At 56.1% G+C, this 16650-nt stretch overlaps 2 protein-coding genes across 3 annotated transcripts in view; one reads left to right on the plus strand and one right to left on the minus strand.

Moving 5' to 3' along the window:
• Window positions 1-694: 694 nt before the first annotated feature.
• Window positions 695-8604, plus strand: LOC104348956 (prosaposin). Of its 2 annotated transcripts, XM_086466684.1 has the most exons (15): window positions 695-755; window positions 4066-4190; window positions 4496-4573; window positions 4669-4794; window positions 5001-5195; window positions 5498-5641; window positions 5819-5875; window positions 6135-6143; window positions 6260-6367; window positions 6558-6644; window positions 6750-6933; window positions 7026-7195; window positions 7282-7362; window positions 7505-7612; window positions 7701-8604. In XM_086466684.1, exons 1-15 carry the CDS (start codon window positions 695-697, stop codon window positions 7734-7736), a joined length of 1569 nt encoding a protein of 522 aa, XP_086322810.1. In that variant the 3' UTR covers window positions 7737-8604. The 2 variants fall into 2 exon arrangements, with proteins under 2 accessions (XP_086322810.1, XP_086322809.1); XM_086466683.1 differs by lacking the exon at window positions 6135-6143.
• Window positions 8605-9634: 1030 nt separating this feature from the next.
• Window positions 9635-16650, minus strand: part of CDH23 (cadherin related 23) — a 202604-nt gene continuing 195588 nt past the window's right edge. Inside the window, exons 52-66 of the mRNA XM_086467128.1 lie at window positions 16117-16328; window positions 15388-15582; window positions 14958-15068; window positions 14644-14773; window positions 14216-14479; window positions 13940-14101; window positions 13567-13823; window positions 13159-13256; window positions 12946-13066; window positions 12685-12764; window positions 12328-12368; window positions 11971-12031; window positions 11410-11539; window positions 11205-11327; window positions 9635-9958 (exon numbers count right to left, since the gene is read on the minus strand). Coding sequence (XP_086323254.1) covers window positions 9635-9958; window positions 11205-11327; window positions 11410-11539; window positions 11971-12031; window positions 12328-12368; window positions 12685-12764; window positions 12946-13066; window positions 13159-13256; window positions 13567-13823; window positions 13940-14101; window positions 14216-14479; window positions 14644-14773; window positions 14958-15068; window positions 15388-15582; window positions 16117-16328 — 2309 coding nt within the window. The remainder of the gene's footprint in view (window positions 9959-11204; window positions 11328-11409; window positions 11540-11970; window positions 12032-12327; window positions 12369-12684; window positions 12765-12945; window positions 13067-13158; window positions 13257-13566; window positions 13824-13939; window positions 14102-14215; window positions 14480-14643; window positions 14774-14957; window positions 15069-15387; window positions 15583-16116; window positions 16329-16650) is intronic.

A 16650-nucleotide genomic window follows, 5' to 3' on the forward strand; every position in this document is an offset into this window, starting at 1 on the left:
TGTGCGTGTCCCATCAAGCCTGTGTTATATTGAGTGTGGCGGCAGGTTGAAGAGGCTTGCCAGGGATCGCCACCGCTGCTCTTCCCTGGACGAACGCAAGGCCTGATGAGGCAATAGCCCCATGTTGCAATTTCTCTGCCTTGCGCAGGCTGGAGGGAGTTCTTGCTGAAGCTGTGTGATAAAAGGCTTCAGTGCTGACGTGCATTTAACATGGCTTTCCTTTTGTCTTCATGCCTCGCTTTATTTTGAATAAAATAAACATCTTTTAAATGCTTTAAGCAAACTACACCATTAATTCACTTCTAAATTTACTGGTCTTTCATATCTGCACTGCTGGCCCTTTTTGGTAAGGGATGACGCTCTATTCAGGGAAAAGCACAGAAAATGGCTACATCACATAGCACTAGGACAGTTTTCCCCACCATGCCCACCCTTTGCAGCCAGGAGTGGTGGGGATGGTGTCGGGCAGCAGGTTCTGGGCTGGTTTTGACTTCCCAGGAATGCCTACCTGCCTCTGGTCCCTCCCTCTACTTGCAGGCTGGTGGTGATCTTATAATCAAGGCGTAAGGAGAGGGGTGGGGTAATTGCCCTGCGTAGGTGTGGGTTCTCCCTACTTCTTCCCAACCCATCCAATATTCAGTCTGGGAGCAGCACAGGAGAGGAACCAGCCACTGAGGACTATCTTAGGAACGGCATGGAGAGCAAATGGAGTGGCTGTGTGCTGATCCTTTCTGTGTGCCTGGGCTCCTACCAAGGTAAGGCCAGGCCTGGGGGTAGGACTTGAGGAGAGCCCAGTAAACCCCAAAACTCTTCTTAGCTGTAGTGTTTAAGCTCCACAGTCTGCTGCTTCATCCCTCTGTGGCATTGGAGTTAGACCAGAGGAGAGCTGGGGCAGGTGCCACTACTGGCTGCTTTACCTCTTGTCTACCTGGATGTGAGCGTTGCAACTTCTGCCCTTAAAGATGATTTTGGGGCAAAAAGTTGTTTTCTCCCTTTTGACAGTGGGGATTTGGATGGAGCCGGTGTTTTGCTGGGGTGCGGAAGGAGGGGGGCTAGCTGATGGGGTGTCTCAGCAGTGATGGGGGAGAGGGCTGCTGTGGCTGTGTACGTGTGATCGGGCAAATGGCTTTGTTGTCTTTGCACGACAGGGTGACCATGGTGCCACCTGAAGCTGCCCCTTTCCTTAGGGGCCTTGTATGAGGTGCAGGAGGCAGGAAGCTGTCTCTGCTGTGGCTTGCCAAGCTCTGGGTAGGGCAACTGGGTGCAATGCTACAGCTCTATGCACCTCTGGAGACCTTTCATCACTGGGGCTTTGGGTATCTGTGAGCAAATCTTCCTGCGGATGAGCTTATGCAGCTGTCCCCTAGGTATCCCCTGGATAAGAGTGAGAAAGGGATACCTGGCTCATTCCCTGCCCGTCCCCAGGAAATAAGCTGGGAAGAGCCTGTTTAAGAACCCTAGTCCTTGCTTGAGGGGAAATCACTTATTCCAGGGGAAATTTTCCTGGGGCCGTTGTAGAGCCCTGCTATTGTAAGGAAAAAACCCCCACTTTTTAAAGGGAAGAACCCCTTTGGCACCCTAATTACCCCAGGGTTGGCCCATTGTGTTCCTCCAGTGTGACCTGCGCGGGTGCTGGCTTTGTGGTGGAGGAGTCGTGACTGTGCACTCATGGCCTAGTGGTGTGGGGAGACATGCCGAGGTGCTCCAGCCGGCAACAAGCAGAGCAGGAAAGTTCACCCACGCTCGGCACGTCCGTCTGCGGGTGATGCCTGCCCTGGAAGCCGGCGGCAGCTCTTGTGGCTGCAGCTCGGCTGCATGGCACAGCGCGGCTGGTGGGACTGTGGGATGGGGGGCCACTGCAAGTCTTGGAGAAGGATTTTGATGCTGGGAAGAGTGTATTTATGGTTTTTGCTGTAACAGGGGTGTGGGCCAGGCCGGGAACTGGGGCAGCGGGGCCCACGCCACCACCCCCAGGGTTTACATCACAACCTGCTTGCCAGGCTCTGCCGGCTTGGCTGGTGCACTCTGAGGCTTCGTGTAATGCTGGCGCAGACCTGCCAGATCTGGAGCTTGGTGCTGGATCCCCCCCTGAGCAAAGCGCACCCCACCCCAGGGGCCTGGCAGCCAGGGGTAGCTCAGTCCTGGCTGGTCTGGGGATGCCATGGTGGTGCAGGAGCATCACTGCCTCGCCCCATGCTCCGTGCTGAGGCTTTGCTAAAAATGGCACCGTCTCACGTCCTGCTGCCTGGATGCCTGTCAGCCCAAGGCAGCTCCGCCATGGCCCTGAAACGTGGAGGAGAGCTCACAGGGCACCAGTTGCCCTGGTTGCTTGCCTGGTGGTGATGCTTTCCAGCTCTCAGCAGCTGGGCGTTGTGATTAGTATTAATTATTTTTCCAGCCCAGTACTTGTTGCCTGAGCTTGAGCTTGAGCAGAGTGAGGAGAAAGAACAGAGCTGAGAGCCACCATGAGCCAGAAGGGTGCAGGTCCAAACTACTGGTTTCTTTTAGACCAGCCAAATACCCTCATGCTGTTGCTGGCAGCATCCTTATGCTGCTGGTCCAGTCTCCAGCACAGGAATGTGAGAGATGATCGTGTCTGTGGGTCAGGCAGGACCAGCTCAGAAACAAGTTGTGGGGTTGTTGTCTCCCCTCTTCTCTTTTTTTTTTTCGGTGCTGCCCCTTAACGTTTCTGCTGACTTGCTGTTCCCATTTGCCTTGATGCTAGCACCAGGGTTAAAAAAATAAATGTGTCTCTGTCAGCTGATGTGGTGACCGCAGCATCGTGCTGCTGGAGCAGTGTGTGGGAAGCCATGCGTGGGAAACCAGTGGGACTCGCCCTGCCCTGGGGCTCTCTCCTGCCCTGGTGCTGCTGTCAGCCTGATGGGGTAATCGGCTGAAACACCGCCCAGCACCTGCCAAGCTGCGACAGCACTTTTGGGAGAAGGTGGGGCTGGTGGGGGGCTTGGGAGCCCCCTCTCTGCAGTCCCTACCCCTGGTGACCTGCTGGGGTGGCCCTGGGCACCTTAAACCGGTGCCCCAACAAGTCCCATGGATGAGCCAAAGGTGTTGCTAGAATCCAGCATGCAGGAAAAGCAGCTTTTGGGGAGAAACCTGATAAGGGCAGGGTGGGTGGAAGGAGCAGTTTCTGCCTTTATTTCTGCTGTGCAAAATCATATGGCCAGGGCTGGGTGGTAGAAGCTGGATGCAAATGCTCTTCAGGGGTTTGTGCTTTGCTTAGAAACGCCACCTGCAAGAGGGTATGCAGCAGGGTCTGTCATCTGTCTGTTCATGTGCTGCTCCCCGTGTACGCCCCGATTTTGCAGAGCAACTCCTGGCCAAAGCAGGGCAGCAAAGGGCTTGGGTTGTGCCGCCTCTTTGCCTCCTCCCTAGCTGCATGCTGGGTGGGCACAGCCCCTGCTGGGAATAAACACTTGCCCCATTGCGAATGAATCCTGACATGCCAAGTTGGCAATTAAACTGCCAGCATTGCGCCATGCCACCATGTTGCCTGGCCAGCCGGGCAGGTGATGCCGCCTCTGCCATGCCGGGGATTTACAGTCAGGAGAAAATTCTGTCATTGGGAGGAAATGAAAAAAAAAACCCAAAACCCAGAACTGAAGTTGCTCAACCATTGCTGGGAGCTGCGGCGTGGCTAACCGTCTTCTGTGCGGGGCTGAGCACTGGCACCTCTGGTTTGCTCGTTTTGCAAGATTTATCGCTGTTTTTATAAGCAGTCACCTCCCCAGCATGTGGAAAGGCGCTGCAGGGCTGAGGATGATCCCCAAATTCACTTAACATTTGATGCTGGCCCAAAGCTGCTGTGACATCCCATTGGAAAACCCAGCAGCACGTGGTCCTGGGCTTAAAAAAAATCACTTGCAGAACCCAGTGATGCCACCATCATTGCAAAAGCTGAGGGTGAGTCACAGCAGGAGGGCGAGGAGCATCGCCCTTGGCTCGCAGGGCAGGGCTGGGATTGGGGTGCTGGTGAGGAGGTTAGTGTGGGGCAGGAGATGGTCTTGGGGTGCCCTGGGGGCTGATGGTGTCCTCTCCCCACCCCTGCAGCCGGGGCCAGCCCCCTCAACGAATGTGGCGAGCGGCCAGAGGACTGGTGCCGCGATGTGGCGACAGCAGCCAAGTGCGGGGCGCTGGAGCTTTGCCGGATCAACGTCTGGGACCAGACCCTGGGGGTAACCACGCTGGGAGGTGGGGGGGATGCAGGGAGATGGAGGGATGCACCCATCCTGCCCCAAAATGCAAGGCTGAGGGGAGAATCCCAGCCTGCCTGCCCTAATGCTGGGCACTCAGAGGAGCAACCGCTGATGCTCTTGGACAGAGATGTATCCGCAGCGTGAGCTACAAAAATGAGTGGGTACCCTAGAATATTCCCAAGTGCCCTTTGGTTGGGTGTTTTTGGGATGAAGGGTTGGGATTTGGGGAGCAAGTGGGGGGGTCTGGGTGTCATGGCAGCATCCCAGCGCATTCCCTCTCTCAGCAGAAGGGGATCCCCTGTCACCTGTGCCAGGTGGCGGTCTCCGTGGTGGGCAAGATCCTGCAAGACAACTGCACCGAGGTGGGTCAAGGCCGGAGGGGGTGGTGTGGGGCTGGTATGTCCCTCCACTCCACTATGGGGCCAGCCCAGCCCTGAGCTCTCCCCTTATCACCTAGGAAAAGCTACGGCTTTTTTTGGATAAGAAATGCCAGTACCTGCCCTTCCAGGACTGGTCTGTCAAGTGCAAGAAGATGGTGGACACTGGCATCCTCATCCTCGTCCAGCTGGGCAAGCAAGTGCTGGTAACTGGCGGGAGGACCCCCTTGGATTTGTGTTTCTCCACAGTTTGAGTTGTCTCGGGGGCTTGCAGGGCAAGGGAGGCTTTCAGAGCCTGGGACAAAACATTCGTGAGATGGAGATGGGGGTGGAAATGACGCAGGGATGGGGGTGGTGTAGCAGTGCGATGGGGTAAAAGTGGCCCCAAGCCACCACCCCTCTGCTCCCCCAGTCGGACCCGAAGGTGGTGTGCGGGACCATCAAGCTGTGCCAGCCCCGGGAGAGCCCCACGGGGGCCCTGAAGTTTCAGAAGGCGCCGCCGGCCCCTGCAGGCCCTGCTCAGGACTTCACAGACCTGGTCGCCCCCTTCATCGCCAACGTGCCCCTGCTTCTCCATCCGCAGAACCTGCCTCGTGGTGAGGCCCAGGTACCGTGGCACAGGCAAGAATGGCATTGATGCTGCTCAAGGGAAAGAGTCATCTAATCATCTATTTAACAAGAATTTTTTTTAAAAAAAAAGTAAAATTGCTGCACAGTTGATTAGGGTTGTCACCAATTTGGGGCTGGGATATTGCAGGGTGCAGAGGGGGACCAAAGAGATGCCAGCCAAAAAGCTGCCCTAGATTGTGACTGGTGTTTAAAGCCCAGCCCTGCAAATGTAGACAGTGGGTGTTGCTCAGTATTATTTTGGGGGGTACCGATGCATCCCTAACCCATGTTGTCCCGCAGGAAATGGAAGAGGTGTGCGGGGACTGCCTGCAGCTGGTGGCGGCTGTGCAGCTGGAGCTGGGGACCGATGCCACCCTCGCCCAGGTGTTGGTGGCCCACGCCAAGCAGGCATGCGAGGGCCTAGCACCCAACCTGGTGCAGTGGGTAAGAGTGCCAACATCATGCTGGGTTCCCTCCTCTTCCTCTTGGATGTCGCTGTGGCACGGGTGCATCATTTGCAGCCACTTGCTTTTGAGCAGCACCCCGGGGGGCTGGGGGGGTACGGGCAGGGTGGTGGGGTATCTGCCTTCGGGTGCTGATGCCATGTCTCCCCCCGCACAGTGCAAGCACTACCTGGCTGAGTATGCCGACTTGGCCACCCAGCTGCTCCGGTACATGGTAAGCGGGTGAGCAACTCTCCAGGGGTACCAGGGGCAGATGTGTGCCATGGGGGGGTGCAAATGGCACAGCTAAGGGGACCTTATCAGCAGACGCAGGGCCCTGCTCTTGTTTTTTTTTAATTAAACCCACTGCTTTATATTGCTACAAACTTTTAAATATCCCCATCCCACCCCCCCACCCCCCCCAGCTTGCAACTGCTGTAATTCTTTTTTATTTTCATTTTTTTCTTGACATTTTCTGGCCCCTCCACCTGCAGCAGGCTGAGGTAAGTGAGACTCACGCCCTGATGGGCTGAAATCACCCTCCATGGGGAAGTAGGGGGCACAGGCTCACGTTCATAAGAGGCAATGCCTGCTCGATTTGGGACATCTCTCTCCTCAGGACCCAATGGAGCTGTGTGGCCAGCTGGGACTCTGTTCCTCTGCCTCGGCGCTGCCCCTCCACACACTGCTCACAGAGAAAGTGACGCAGGTCCTGAGTGTGCTGGAGGTAAGCGGGGACACCCCTGACTCCAGCGTGCTCCTTAAAAATCCAAATGCCAGGAAAGGGAAGCCTTATTTTGCATGTTTTTTCCTCAATCATCTCTAGCTTTCCAAGGTGGGGAATGTCTTTTGTGGGGGTTGATGGCTGGGTGGGATGGGAATGGCTCAGTGTGTGTCCCACTGCCTTGTCCTGACAGAATGGAGAGGGGACCACACCGCTGTGCGAGGTGTGCCAATTTGCTGTGAAGGCGGCTGAGAGCCTCCTGGAGAACAATGTGACGGAGGTGAGCCCCTCCACTGTGGTCCAGGGATTTGGGGGGTGCTGGGAAAGGCAGGCAAAGGAAGCAACAAGGAGTGGGGGTTTCCCTCTGCCTGCCTTCTCCTGGCAGGAGCAACTGGTGAACGACATTGAGAAGGTGTGCTACATGCTGCCCCACGGTGTAATTGGGCAGTGCAAGGACTTCGTCGACTCCTATGGCAAAGCCGTGGTCATCATGCTGCTGGAGGCCACTGACCCAGCAGCTGTCTGCACCATGCTGCGCTGCTGCCCTCGAAGTGGGGATACACCCCGAGGTGAGCCCAGGGGACCCAGGTGGCACCCAGACACTGGGTCCCTGGGGAGCAGGGTGCTGGGGGGTGGCTAACGGTCCCCCTGTGTCCTGCAGTGGCTGCTGTGCTGGAGCAGCTGGCGGTGGGAGCGGGCACCTTCTGCAATGTCTGCCAGATCTTTATCACCTACTTTGACAACGAGCTGCTGAAGAATGAGACGCTGGTGGAGCTGGGTGACATGCTGGAGAAGGGCTGCGAGCTGCTGCCCATGCCTCTCACTGGCAAGGTGAGCCAGGGTGGGTGGGGGAGCACCCAGCCTGGTAGAGACCACTCAATAACCCCTGCCAGCCTCACCCCCTCTCTCCTTCCCAGTGCGAGGCGCTCGTGGTGCAGTATGAGCCAGCGGCTGTGCGGCTCCTTGTGCAAATGATGGACCCCACCTTTGTCTGCACCGTAAGTGGCCCCATGCCATGGGTGCTGCACCTGCTCCCCAGGGCCAGCCTGGACCGAGACAGCAGCAGGGTTGCAGGGTGCTCATGGGTTGGTTTGGTTTTTTTTTTTTGCCCTACTCCTACCCTTTTCCTTTGTGATGCAGAAAATAAGAGCCTGCGACTCACCCAAGGAGGATCTCCTGGGCTCTGACCCCTGCGCCTGGGGCCCGCACTACTGGTGCAAGAACATGGCCACAGCAATTGAATGCCATGTGAGTGCTGGCTGAGTCCTATCCCCTGGGTTGGCAGGGTGCTGGGGTCCATGCCTCACACTGCCATTTCTCCCTGTCTCTCCCACAGGCCATTGAGCACTGCCAGCGTCACCTATGGAACTAGGAGCCATCTCCCTGGCTTGCCCTGCTGTTTCAGTTCAGGATCCCGGACCTCCTCCCTTGGGACACACCTGCAACCATGGATGGTGACAGCAGGAGCCCAGTGGCCTCACCACCCCGGTGGCAGCTGTGGGGTGCCCCAGCCACCTTTGCCACTTCCTTTTCCACCCCTGGGGCTTGGAATCCCAAATCAGGTTAAGGGACTTGTTAGTATTTTCAGGACTTGGGGATTCAACCTCACTGTCTCTTAGGTTGATTTGACTGCAAAATCCCTCTGTCCCTCCCCATCCGCATCCCTATCCCCATCTGCATTCCCATCCCCATCCCACCCTGAACCGCTCATAAAGCCCGGATCCTGCAACGTGGATCCGTCCCCATGGGCTGGGATGGTTTCCCAAACGCTGGTCCCCCGGTCCTGGCTGCCAGCAGTCTCACACCACAGGTCTTGTTGGCTTTTGGCAAGCCCAGTCCTTTGCTGGTCCCTCTTCAAACTGGGGTGGCTTTTTGTTATTTTTTTTCCCCTCCCGGTCGCCAGTTAAAGAAATGAAGTGGATTAAATTGACCTGCAATGCCCGGCATTGCATGACATTTGCAGTACACTGATTTTTGTGTCCGGCTGATTGCTGGAGATAGAGAGATATATATATTTTAAGTATCCCCTGAACAAAAAATCAGTGAGTCTGGGGACAAAGATTTCCCTTCACACACACACGCCCACTGAGGTGTGCCTGCGCCAACCCAGCCACAGCAGCAAGGGGCAGCAGGGCACTGGCTTGTCCCTTCCCACTGCAGGAGGGGGGAATGCTCACAGTGCCTGGTCCTGAGCGTGCACAGGAGCATCTCACTGCAAATAAACTCTTCCCATGAGCCCAGCTGATTGTCTCCCTCCTCCTTCTCCTGGGGTGCCATGGGGCTAGTGGGATGGCAAGAAGGGGGAAAACCTGATGAAGGTTTACTGCTTCCCCCAAAATCTGGGATGCAGCAACACCCAGGGGTGGCATCTTGCGAAGGTGATGGATTGAGGGGTGAATTAAGGGAAAAAGGGGCTTTTCTCTTCAAAAGGAAGTTGGGTATGATGAAACCAGTGCAGTTGGGGAGGAAAGACGACAGACATGTTACCCAAAGCCATAGACAGTGTATTTCTGAGTCCCGTAATAGACTATGCCCGAAACTCTCCACAAGGTTATGATGGGAAACAAACCCCCAAACGAACAAACCTGAAAGCAAGAGAGAAGGGGAAAGAAAAGGGCAAGAAAAGACACACACGAGCACTCCACATCCAGAAACCCCAGTTATTGTCAGTCTCGCTCTCTTTTTCGACATCACCACGTGTTTTGATAAAGCCAGCAAAATGGAGAAATGTCTTCAGTTTGGGTTTTTTTTGGGGTCTTTACTTTCTGGAAAGGTGACATTAATGCCAAATGGGCTCATTTTCTCCCTGCACTGCCCTGGACCTCCCCGTGCCCGTGGTCGAGGTGTGATGGGCTGCTTGTCCCCAGCCTGTGCCTGGGGATGCTGCAGCAGCACATCATCCACATCTTCACTGCACCTTCACCCCTGTCCAGTCTGAACTCGTTGATTCATTTAGTTTTTCTTTTTCTTTTTTTTTTTTTTTAAAAAAAAACCCTTTTTTTTAATAAGAAAAAAAAAAAAATTAATGCTTTCATGGATAAATGACAGGTGAGTAAAAGCATACCGGTCCTGAGAGCCCTTTCCTGGGGCCAAGCTCTCCAAGGCCACCAGAGTGAACGGCACTGGTTGGCCTGGACTCCTTCTGCAGGGGAAGGGGGGGGCAAGTGCTGGTCTTGGGGTGCCCCCAGCCCCCACCACGGCCCCCCTGGTCTGTGCTTCATCCCTGCTGGCCCAGCTTGCCTAGAGGAGCACCACCACCACCGCTGCTTGTCATAACTCAGTGATCTCCAGCGGGCTCTCCATGATCACCTCTCGCATCTTGTGCAGGGGGGTGGACTTGGCCGACTCAGTGCGGGCATTGTGGTCACTGTAGCCCCCGCAGTCAGTGGTCAGAGTCTCCAGCGAGCGACCCAGGACCTTCTGGTCATCCTCGGGCAGGCTGTTGAGGTCAGAGGCGAGCAGCGTGCCTGTGCTGCCGTGCACCACGTGGATGCCATCAGGACCTTTCAGCTCCACTGGCTGCTTGTGTCGGAAGCAGAGGCTGCCTTGGCTGGGGCTCCGCTCCTCCTCTTCCTCCAGCTCCTTCTGGATCAGCTGCAAAAGGTCTGTGGTGAGTGGGAAATCACCACCATGACCAGACCAGATCCTGGCTTCCCTGCCTCCAAATCTCCTGCAAAGCTGGAGCCCAGCGGAAGGGAAGGGACCCTCCTCTTCTGAAGCAACCTCAGAGCATGGTGATGAGGATCACCAGCACGATGATCTCCAGCTGGATCGCTCACTTGTCAGGTGGCACCCTGGCTCAGGCACAAGCTGTCAGCTGGGTGGTGTGTCCCGCAGCAGCCCCCGCAGTGGCCAAGTCAGGGTTTTGGACTTGGTTGGGACTGAGGGTTGTATGAGGGTGGTGGGGCAGGAGGCAGACAAGGAAAGGTGCCAAAGGAAGGCTGGAGGGGGGATAAGGGCGAGAAGTGATGGGGGGCAGAAGGGCTAAAAGGTGTCTTCCCATCCCACTGCTCTCCTCTGCTCTGTTTGTGCTATGTTTTGCCACCCATGAAGAGGCGAAAGGCTGTGGGAAGAGCTGCTTCTCCCCACACCAGCCCTCCTGCACCAAAACCCTCTGTCCTAGCCTTTTTGCTTGAAAAACCTCAGGCAAAAATAAGCTCAGAAGAGCAGAGGGAAGACATCCCCGCATGTGTGCAGGGACCCGCAGCTTCTTGGCCAGCCTTCACAGAGACGTGAAGGTGATGGACAGACCCCACCCTGCAAAGAGGGGTGTCTTCCCCCAGGATGGAAGAGATGGAGAGAGAAGGTGCTGCTGATGGGCAGAGGAAACACAGTAGGTCACAAGAGCTGGGGCACTGTGGGGAACTGGCAGCCTCAGGGGAAAACCAGTGTCTGGTTCATTTTGGCCAAGCAGAAAATGGGGGTACCACTGGGTGACAGGGACAGTGGCTACAGGGAGCAAACGCAGCCTGAGGGGTCAGGAAGACACACTGCATCCCAGAGGGCACAGCAAGCATCTCCCCACGCCCATGCACAACCCCTCTACCTCTGAGACCGAGGAGCGGTCCCCCTGACTGGCGGTGGCCTTATGCACCATCCGCTGGGCAAAGAGTTTTTTCAAGCGCATGTAATCATCCAGGACCACCTTCAAGAGAGAACCCTGGGTGGAGGGGGAGAGATGATGGGTTACCCAAGGGAGATGGTTTAGTCAGAGGGAGGCTGGCCTCATCCCAGCATTTTTTGGAGCAACATCACCCTCCAGTGCTGCAGCCGTGAACCTGGAAGCCATAGTGGTAGGAGAAGACCCCCTCAGTGGAGGATGTCCGCACTCATCACTCACCTTGATGGGTCCCTCCCGCATGATCTGCCCCAGCTTGGAAATGTTGTCGTACTCCTGGATGGCTGCCCGCAGGTAGCGATCATCCTCGGGCTTGGCCGCAGAGGGTTCTCTCCCGAAGGTTCCCTGTGGGAGGAAAGAGTGGCTGAGGAGGCAGCGGGAGCATCGGACGCAGGGAGGAGGTGTCCTGGCAGGGCCCATGTCTCACATGGGTGCGGGCAGGGCTGTTCCAGAGATCAGTGATCTCACTCAGGTTCTCCGGCAGGTCATCCTCGTGCTCCGCCTGCGCTGCTAGCTCCATGTTCCTGCAGAAGGGATCCAGCCACACTGGGTTGGCCCTGCCAGGGGGAGAGGAGTAGCCCTCAGCACAAGCACAGAGTGGCAGCATCCCTAACGCCATCCAGGGCCTGTATGCTGAGGTTGCACTGCCTCTTCCTGCCCTGTGCAGGCACGAATTTGGCTGCTCTGGATCCAGATATGTGCCGACACCTCCCCGTTGTCTCTGCTTACCCCAAGCCTGGCCAGTATTGGCAGAGATGAAGGCCAAGGTCTTTTGGCTTTGAAAGCTCTCAAGGCAAGCACGTGTCCCAGGGCCAGAGTCATGCCCCATATGGCATGCCTGGCCGCATCCCTCTGCAGAGCAGAGAGGCATTGTGTCTCCACCTCCCGCATATCGCTGTCTACAAAACACAGGTGTCCCTCTCTTGGGAGCAGCCTGTGATCCTGCAAGGTGGCAGACTGGGAAGGGGAAAGGAAGGGGAGAACTCACCCATCAAAGGAGTACTTGTTGGTGTTTGGCATGTCCATGATGTCCATGAAGCCTCTGTTCCCTGCAAAAGGCAGGGCCAGGGGTTACAGGGTGGCACATTGGTGGGCTGAGCAGCAAACCATGGGGCAGCACTTTACTGGGGAGGGAAACTCTGCAACCAAAAAGGCACTGGTGGCGTGCGGCTGATAACGTGGAGCCTGGATGCTGAGAAAAGCCTCCCACCATCACGCCTTGCTGGGCAAGATCACTTCTGAGTTACACCCTGCTGACATCCCCCACTTCTCCCTATGGACCCCCTCCATGCTCTTCATGCACCCTCCTGTCTCATGCAGCTGAAAAACCCCAAACACTGCTCACCAGTGGAGCCAGCCACTATGGCTTTCAATTTCCTTTTGTGCCTGAGAAAAAAATACAGCGAATCAGGGAAGAAAATCAGGAAGATACTCAAAAGGAGAGGGAAGCACAGATTTGCAGTAACCCTGCAAACAGTGCCTGTAATCTATAAGGACAGTGTGCTTGGCAGGGAGAGGCACTATCAGTATTAAAACCATTATACTTTTGGGGAAAGAAGGGCAATTTCATCGCAGTAAGTGTTGGGATGCTGATGCCATCCTTTGCTTGTTGGCACCAACAGAGCTGGGAACAGCCACGCAGGGCACCGCCTGGCCCTTGGGGACGTTGCAGCCTGTGTGGCAGAGCCCGGGAGTTACTCACACTGTCCGGTAGTACCAGTTCATAAGGATGAATAGCATGGCAGCCAGGAAGAGCAGGACGGCCAGCACGATTATTGCCATCTGGGAGAGACAAAGGGGTAGTGGCAAACTCTGGCATGGAGCCAGCACCCAGTGGTGGGCACCCACCTGAAATTATTTGGGTGAAACATCTCTCCAGGCCACAAAGGGCCATGGAGCAATGGGAAGGGACATTGCCCCACCTGCAAGCAACAGCTATCTCCAGCCTCAGCTGGGCCGTTACCTGCAGAGCTGAGAGGTCCTCCTGGGCATGGGCAGTGATGGCAGGCTGCACGTCCAGCACGTTGTAGTTCCTGAAAAGGTTCCTCAGCTGCTCCTTGTTCTCATCTATCATCTGAATCACCCTGGGAAGAGAAGGGTTGCTTGGGCATCTTGATGTTAATGAGGCTCCCTGAGAACTCAACAAGCCAGCTGGGTGATGGGCCAGGTGACGTACCGGTCCACGTCCAGGATGCGATTGGTCTCCCTGTTCACCACATGGATCAGCAGCTCTGTCTGTGCGAAGTTCACCCGACCTTTCTTGTCGACATGGAACTGGTGAGAGACAGTAAGGTCTGCAGTGTGGGAGAAGTGTCTCCTCCCAGGACCCCTCTTGAGTGTGCCCTGAGGTGTGCTCATGTGGCAGGAGACCCTCAAGCTTGGCATAGGGTCAGTCTGGACCCCTTTGATACACTCAGCCTGGGATGTATCCATCACTGTCAGAGCTCAGGGGTTTCTATTGTTAATACAGACAGGGCACTCAAAGGAGACCTGTTAATACAGACAGGTCTCTCAAAGGAGACCTCCCAATCAGCACGTGCAATGTTACCTACCCCTTGAAGCAACCTTAAGGGTGGATGGTTACCTGCACATCATCCGTGTTGACGATGGCGCCCGTGATGTTGGAGAGCAGGCTGATAAACTCCTCCTCGAACTGCCTGACTTTGTCAGGGATCTCGTTGATGATGATTTTGACACGCTGGTCATCCCGCAGGATGTAAATCCCCACAACGGCCGTATCGTTGTGGCCCACCAAGTCAGAGGCCATGATATCCACCACGAAGTACCCAGGGTTGTAGGCCGTGAAGAGGTCAAAGGTTCGCAGGATCCCATCAAGAGTTCCTGGGGGAAAGACAGTCACAAGCTCAGAATTAGTGGTCCTGGCCACGGGGATATCTTCAGCCACAGGGACGTGTATGGCCTTGGCCCTGTGCTCCCGTGGCATGTAGGGTACACACCAATGCTGAAGATGTTGGCCACCTCCTCAGAGTCGTTGGAGTGCTGCTTGATGTAGCGGATGCCCAAGATGTTGTACAGGACCAGGCTGTTATTGCCCACATCGGCGTCCACTGCAATCACTCTGATCAGCTCCGATCCCACCTTTGCATCAGTGGCAACCCCTTTGAGAGAGAGAGATGGGGACGTGGGGCTGGGCTGGCTCTCACTGCCCCTTCATCCTGCTGGATTTTCCCAGGAGCATCTCTGGCTCCTGGGCCCCCCCCAGCACCCCTTACCCGCCGTGTATTCTGACTTGGTGAACTGAGGGGACTGGTCATTGATGTCGTCCAGGAAGATCCGCACCTCCTGAAGGGTCAGGTCCCCACTGAGGTCCCAGGTCTGGGCTCTGCCTGCTCGTTGGACCCGGGGAGGGGACCAATTCCTCTGGCTGGATGCTTTGACGATGATGGAGTAGTACGGGTCCTTCTCCCGGTCCAGGTCTCGCAAGACCTGCAGCTTCCCCTCTCGGCTCAGCTGGAAGTTGCTCTCCTCGTTCCCAGCTGGGTGCAGAAAGGGGTCCCCAGTTTGAGCTTGGGGGGAAACGCCACCTGCCCATTGACTAGGGCAGAAATGCAGCAAGGAGGTGATGGGAACAATGGAAACCCTTGGTGAGGGGATGTGGGGGGATGCAGAGCTGCCCATCCCCTCCCTGCTCAGCACCCACCTGCTATGAAGTAGTAGACAATGGCATTGGAGCCCTCATCCGCATCCACTGCCCCGGTGACATTCCCTACCACAGTGCCTGGCCGTGAGTGCTCAGGGATGGAGAGTGCCTGGTACTGGGGACTGTCCCTCTGCCAGAGACCCCGGGAGAAGGAAGGGTTATGAGCATTGAGGTGGCTTTAAGCAGAAGTGGACAAATCCTGTCGTGCTCCCCACCATGGTGATGCCCAGTGGTGCGTGCTCCATCACATGTGCTCACCGACATCCCCATCCCTGCATCCCCTGTCTCCCACCCCTTCCATCCCAGCGCCTTACAGGTGGCCTAAGGAAGATAGGTTCATTGTCATCGATGTCATCAAGTGCGACCTGGAGGGGCTGCATGGTCTCGTAGGCTGGCTGGCCCTGGTCACAGGCCACAATGATCAGCTGGGGAGAGAGGCAAAAGGGCTGTCCTGGACAAAGCCACGTGGGCCAGGAGACATTACTGAGGCAGGGACAGAGAGGACAGTTGGGTGGTGGGAGATTTTGCGGGGATTTATCAGGGAATTGGGAGCTGGCCCACCAGGATGCCACTCCCCAATGGCACTTGATAATCACCTAGTTCCTGCTAAGGTGTGACATCTTCACAACTGCGACAGCTGACCCCATCCCCACCACATCACTTGCATCCCACCAGCCCTGCACCAGACCCACAGCCTCGAGGAGCATCCCGGCCACCCCGCAGGTGCACTGCTGCCTGGCTCACGTTGTACACCGCCTGCTTCTCCCGGTCCAGTCGCATGGCCGTCTGGATCAGCCCGCTGACCGAGTCGATGCTGAAATATTCCCAGTCTTTGTTCCCCGCCCCGGTTTTCAGCAGGTTGTAAAGCACCGCTCCGTTGAGTCCCTCGTCTTTGTCCGTGGCGTAGACCTCGTAGACATTGGATCGCAGGGGGATCTCCTGCTTGCACATGCACAGCCCCTCAGCTCCAGCACTGCACATGAGCTCCCTGCTCCTTCTGCCCCTCCAAACCCCCTTGTATTAAGGTCAACAGGCTCCTGCTGCCCAAAACCCAAGTAGGGGCTGTCAACGTGGAGCCATGATTCCCTTCAGCAGGGTGGCTGCACCACGCATGCGTCAGGGACTGTCTGAGCTAAGCCTGGCTTCCCAGAAAGGAGAAACATCTTAAATGTCAGCATTTCGACCCTTGTTTATAAACAGGCTCAGCATGCAGCGACTGGCTGTTTCCTTATTTTGCATGCTGCCTGGGTTTCTGTTCCCCAAAGCTGCCTCAGCATCCCCAGTCGCATGTATGGAGAGGGACTGTTGTTGACTGTCCAGCCCCGTGACCCAAACCTTCTTTCCATGTGTTAAATAAAGGTCTTGTTCCATCCCTGGTGGAGATGGAGATCAGATTTTGCCACTGGCAGGCAGGAACGCTCGTGAGCATGGTGTCAGTGTGCCATGACCACTGCTCCCTCTCAGGGGATTTACCTCCTTGATGTGCAGGATAGTGCCATTGGGTGGGCGGATGAAGATGGGGCGGTTGTCATTGATGTCGATGACCTCAATGTGGAGCATGGTGGTCCCCCAGAGAGGGGGACGCCCCTTGTCCGTGGCCACCACAGTCAGGTTGAACCTCTCATAGGACTGCAAGCGCCGCTGGGATGTGACAAGCCCGGAGTCTTTATTGATCTTGAAAGCCTCTGGGAGCAGAAAAAAACCACATCTCTGGCTCAGGACACTTCGCACCAGATAAAATACAGTTAGAAACCAGTATACCAGTTAAAGCACATCCCTTACTGGTGGGGAATCCCTATCAAGGAGTGATGGAACACAGCTGGCTGCCTGAGGCCAGGGATGTGGATGGTCTCAGGGTTTTGAGAGCATCCTTGCCTACTGCCTCATCCCTGCCACTGGACAGTGCCAAGGGCCTTGCTTCCAGGCCAACTCTGCTGCGTTTCTCTGCCTAGGCTGGGACAGGACAGTGGTCAGAGGAGCCCTTGCATCTCAGGAAAATTAATGTTC

This window comes from Leptosomus discolor, chromosome 6, assembly GCF_034619465.1.
Source record: "Leptosomus discolor isolate bLepDis1 chromosome 6, bLepDis1.hap2, whole genome shotgun sequence".
Taxonomy (NCBI): domain Eukaryota; kingdom Metazoa; phylum Chordata; class Aves; order Leptosomiformes; family Leptosomidae; genus Leptosomus; species Leptosomus discolor.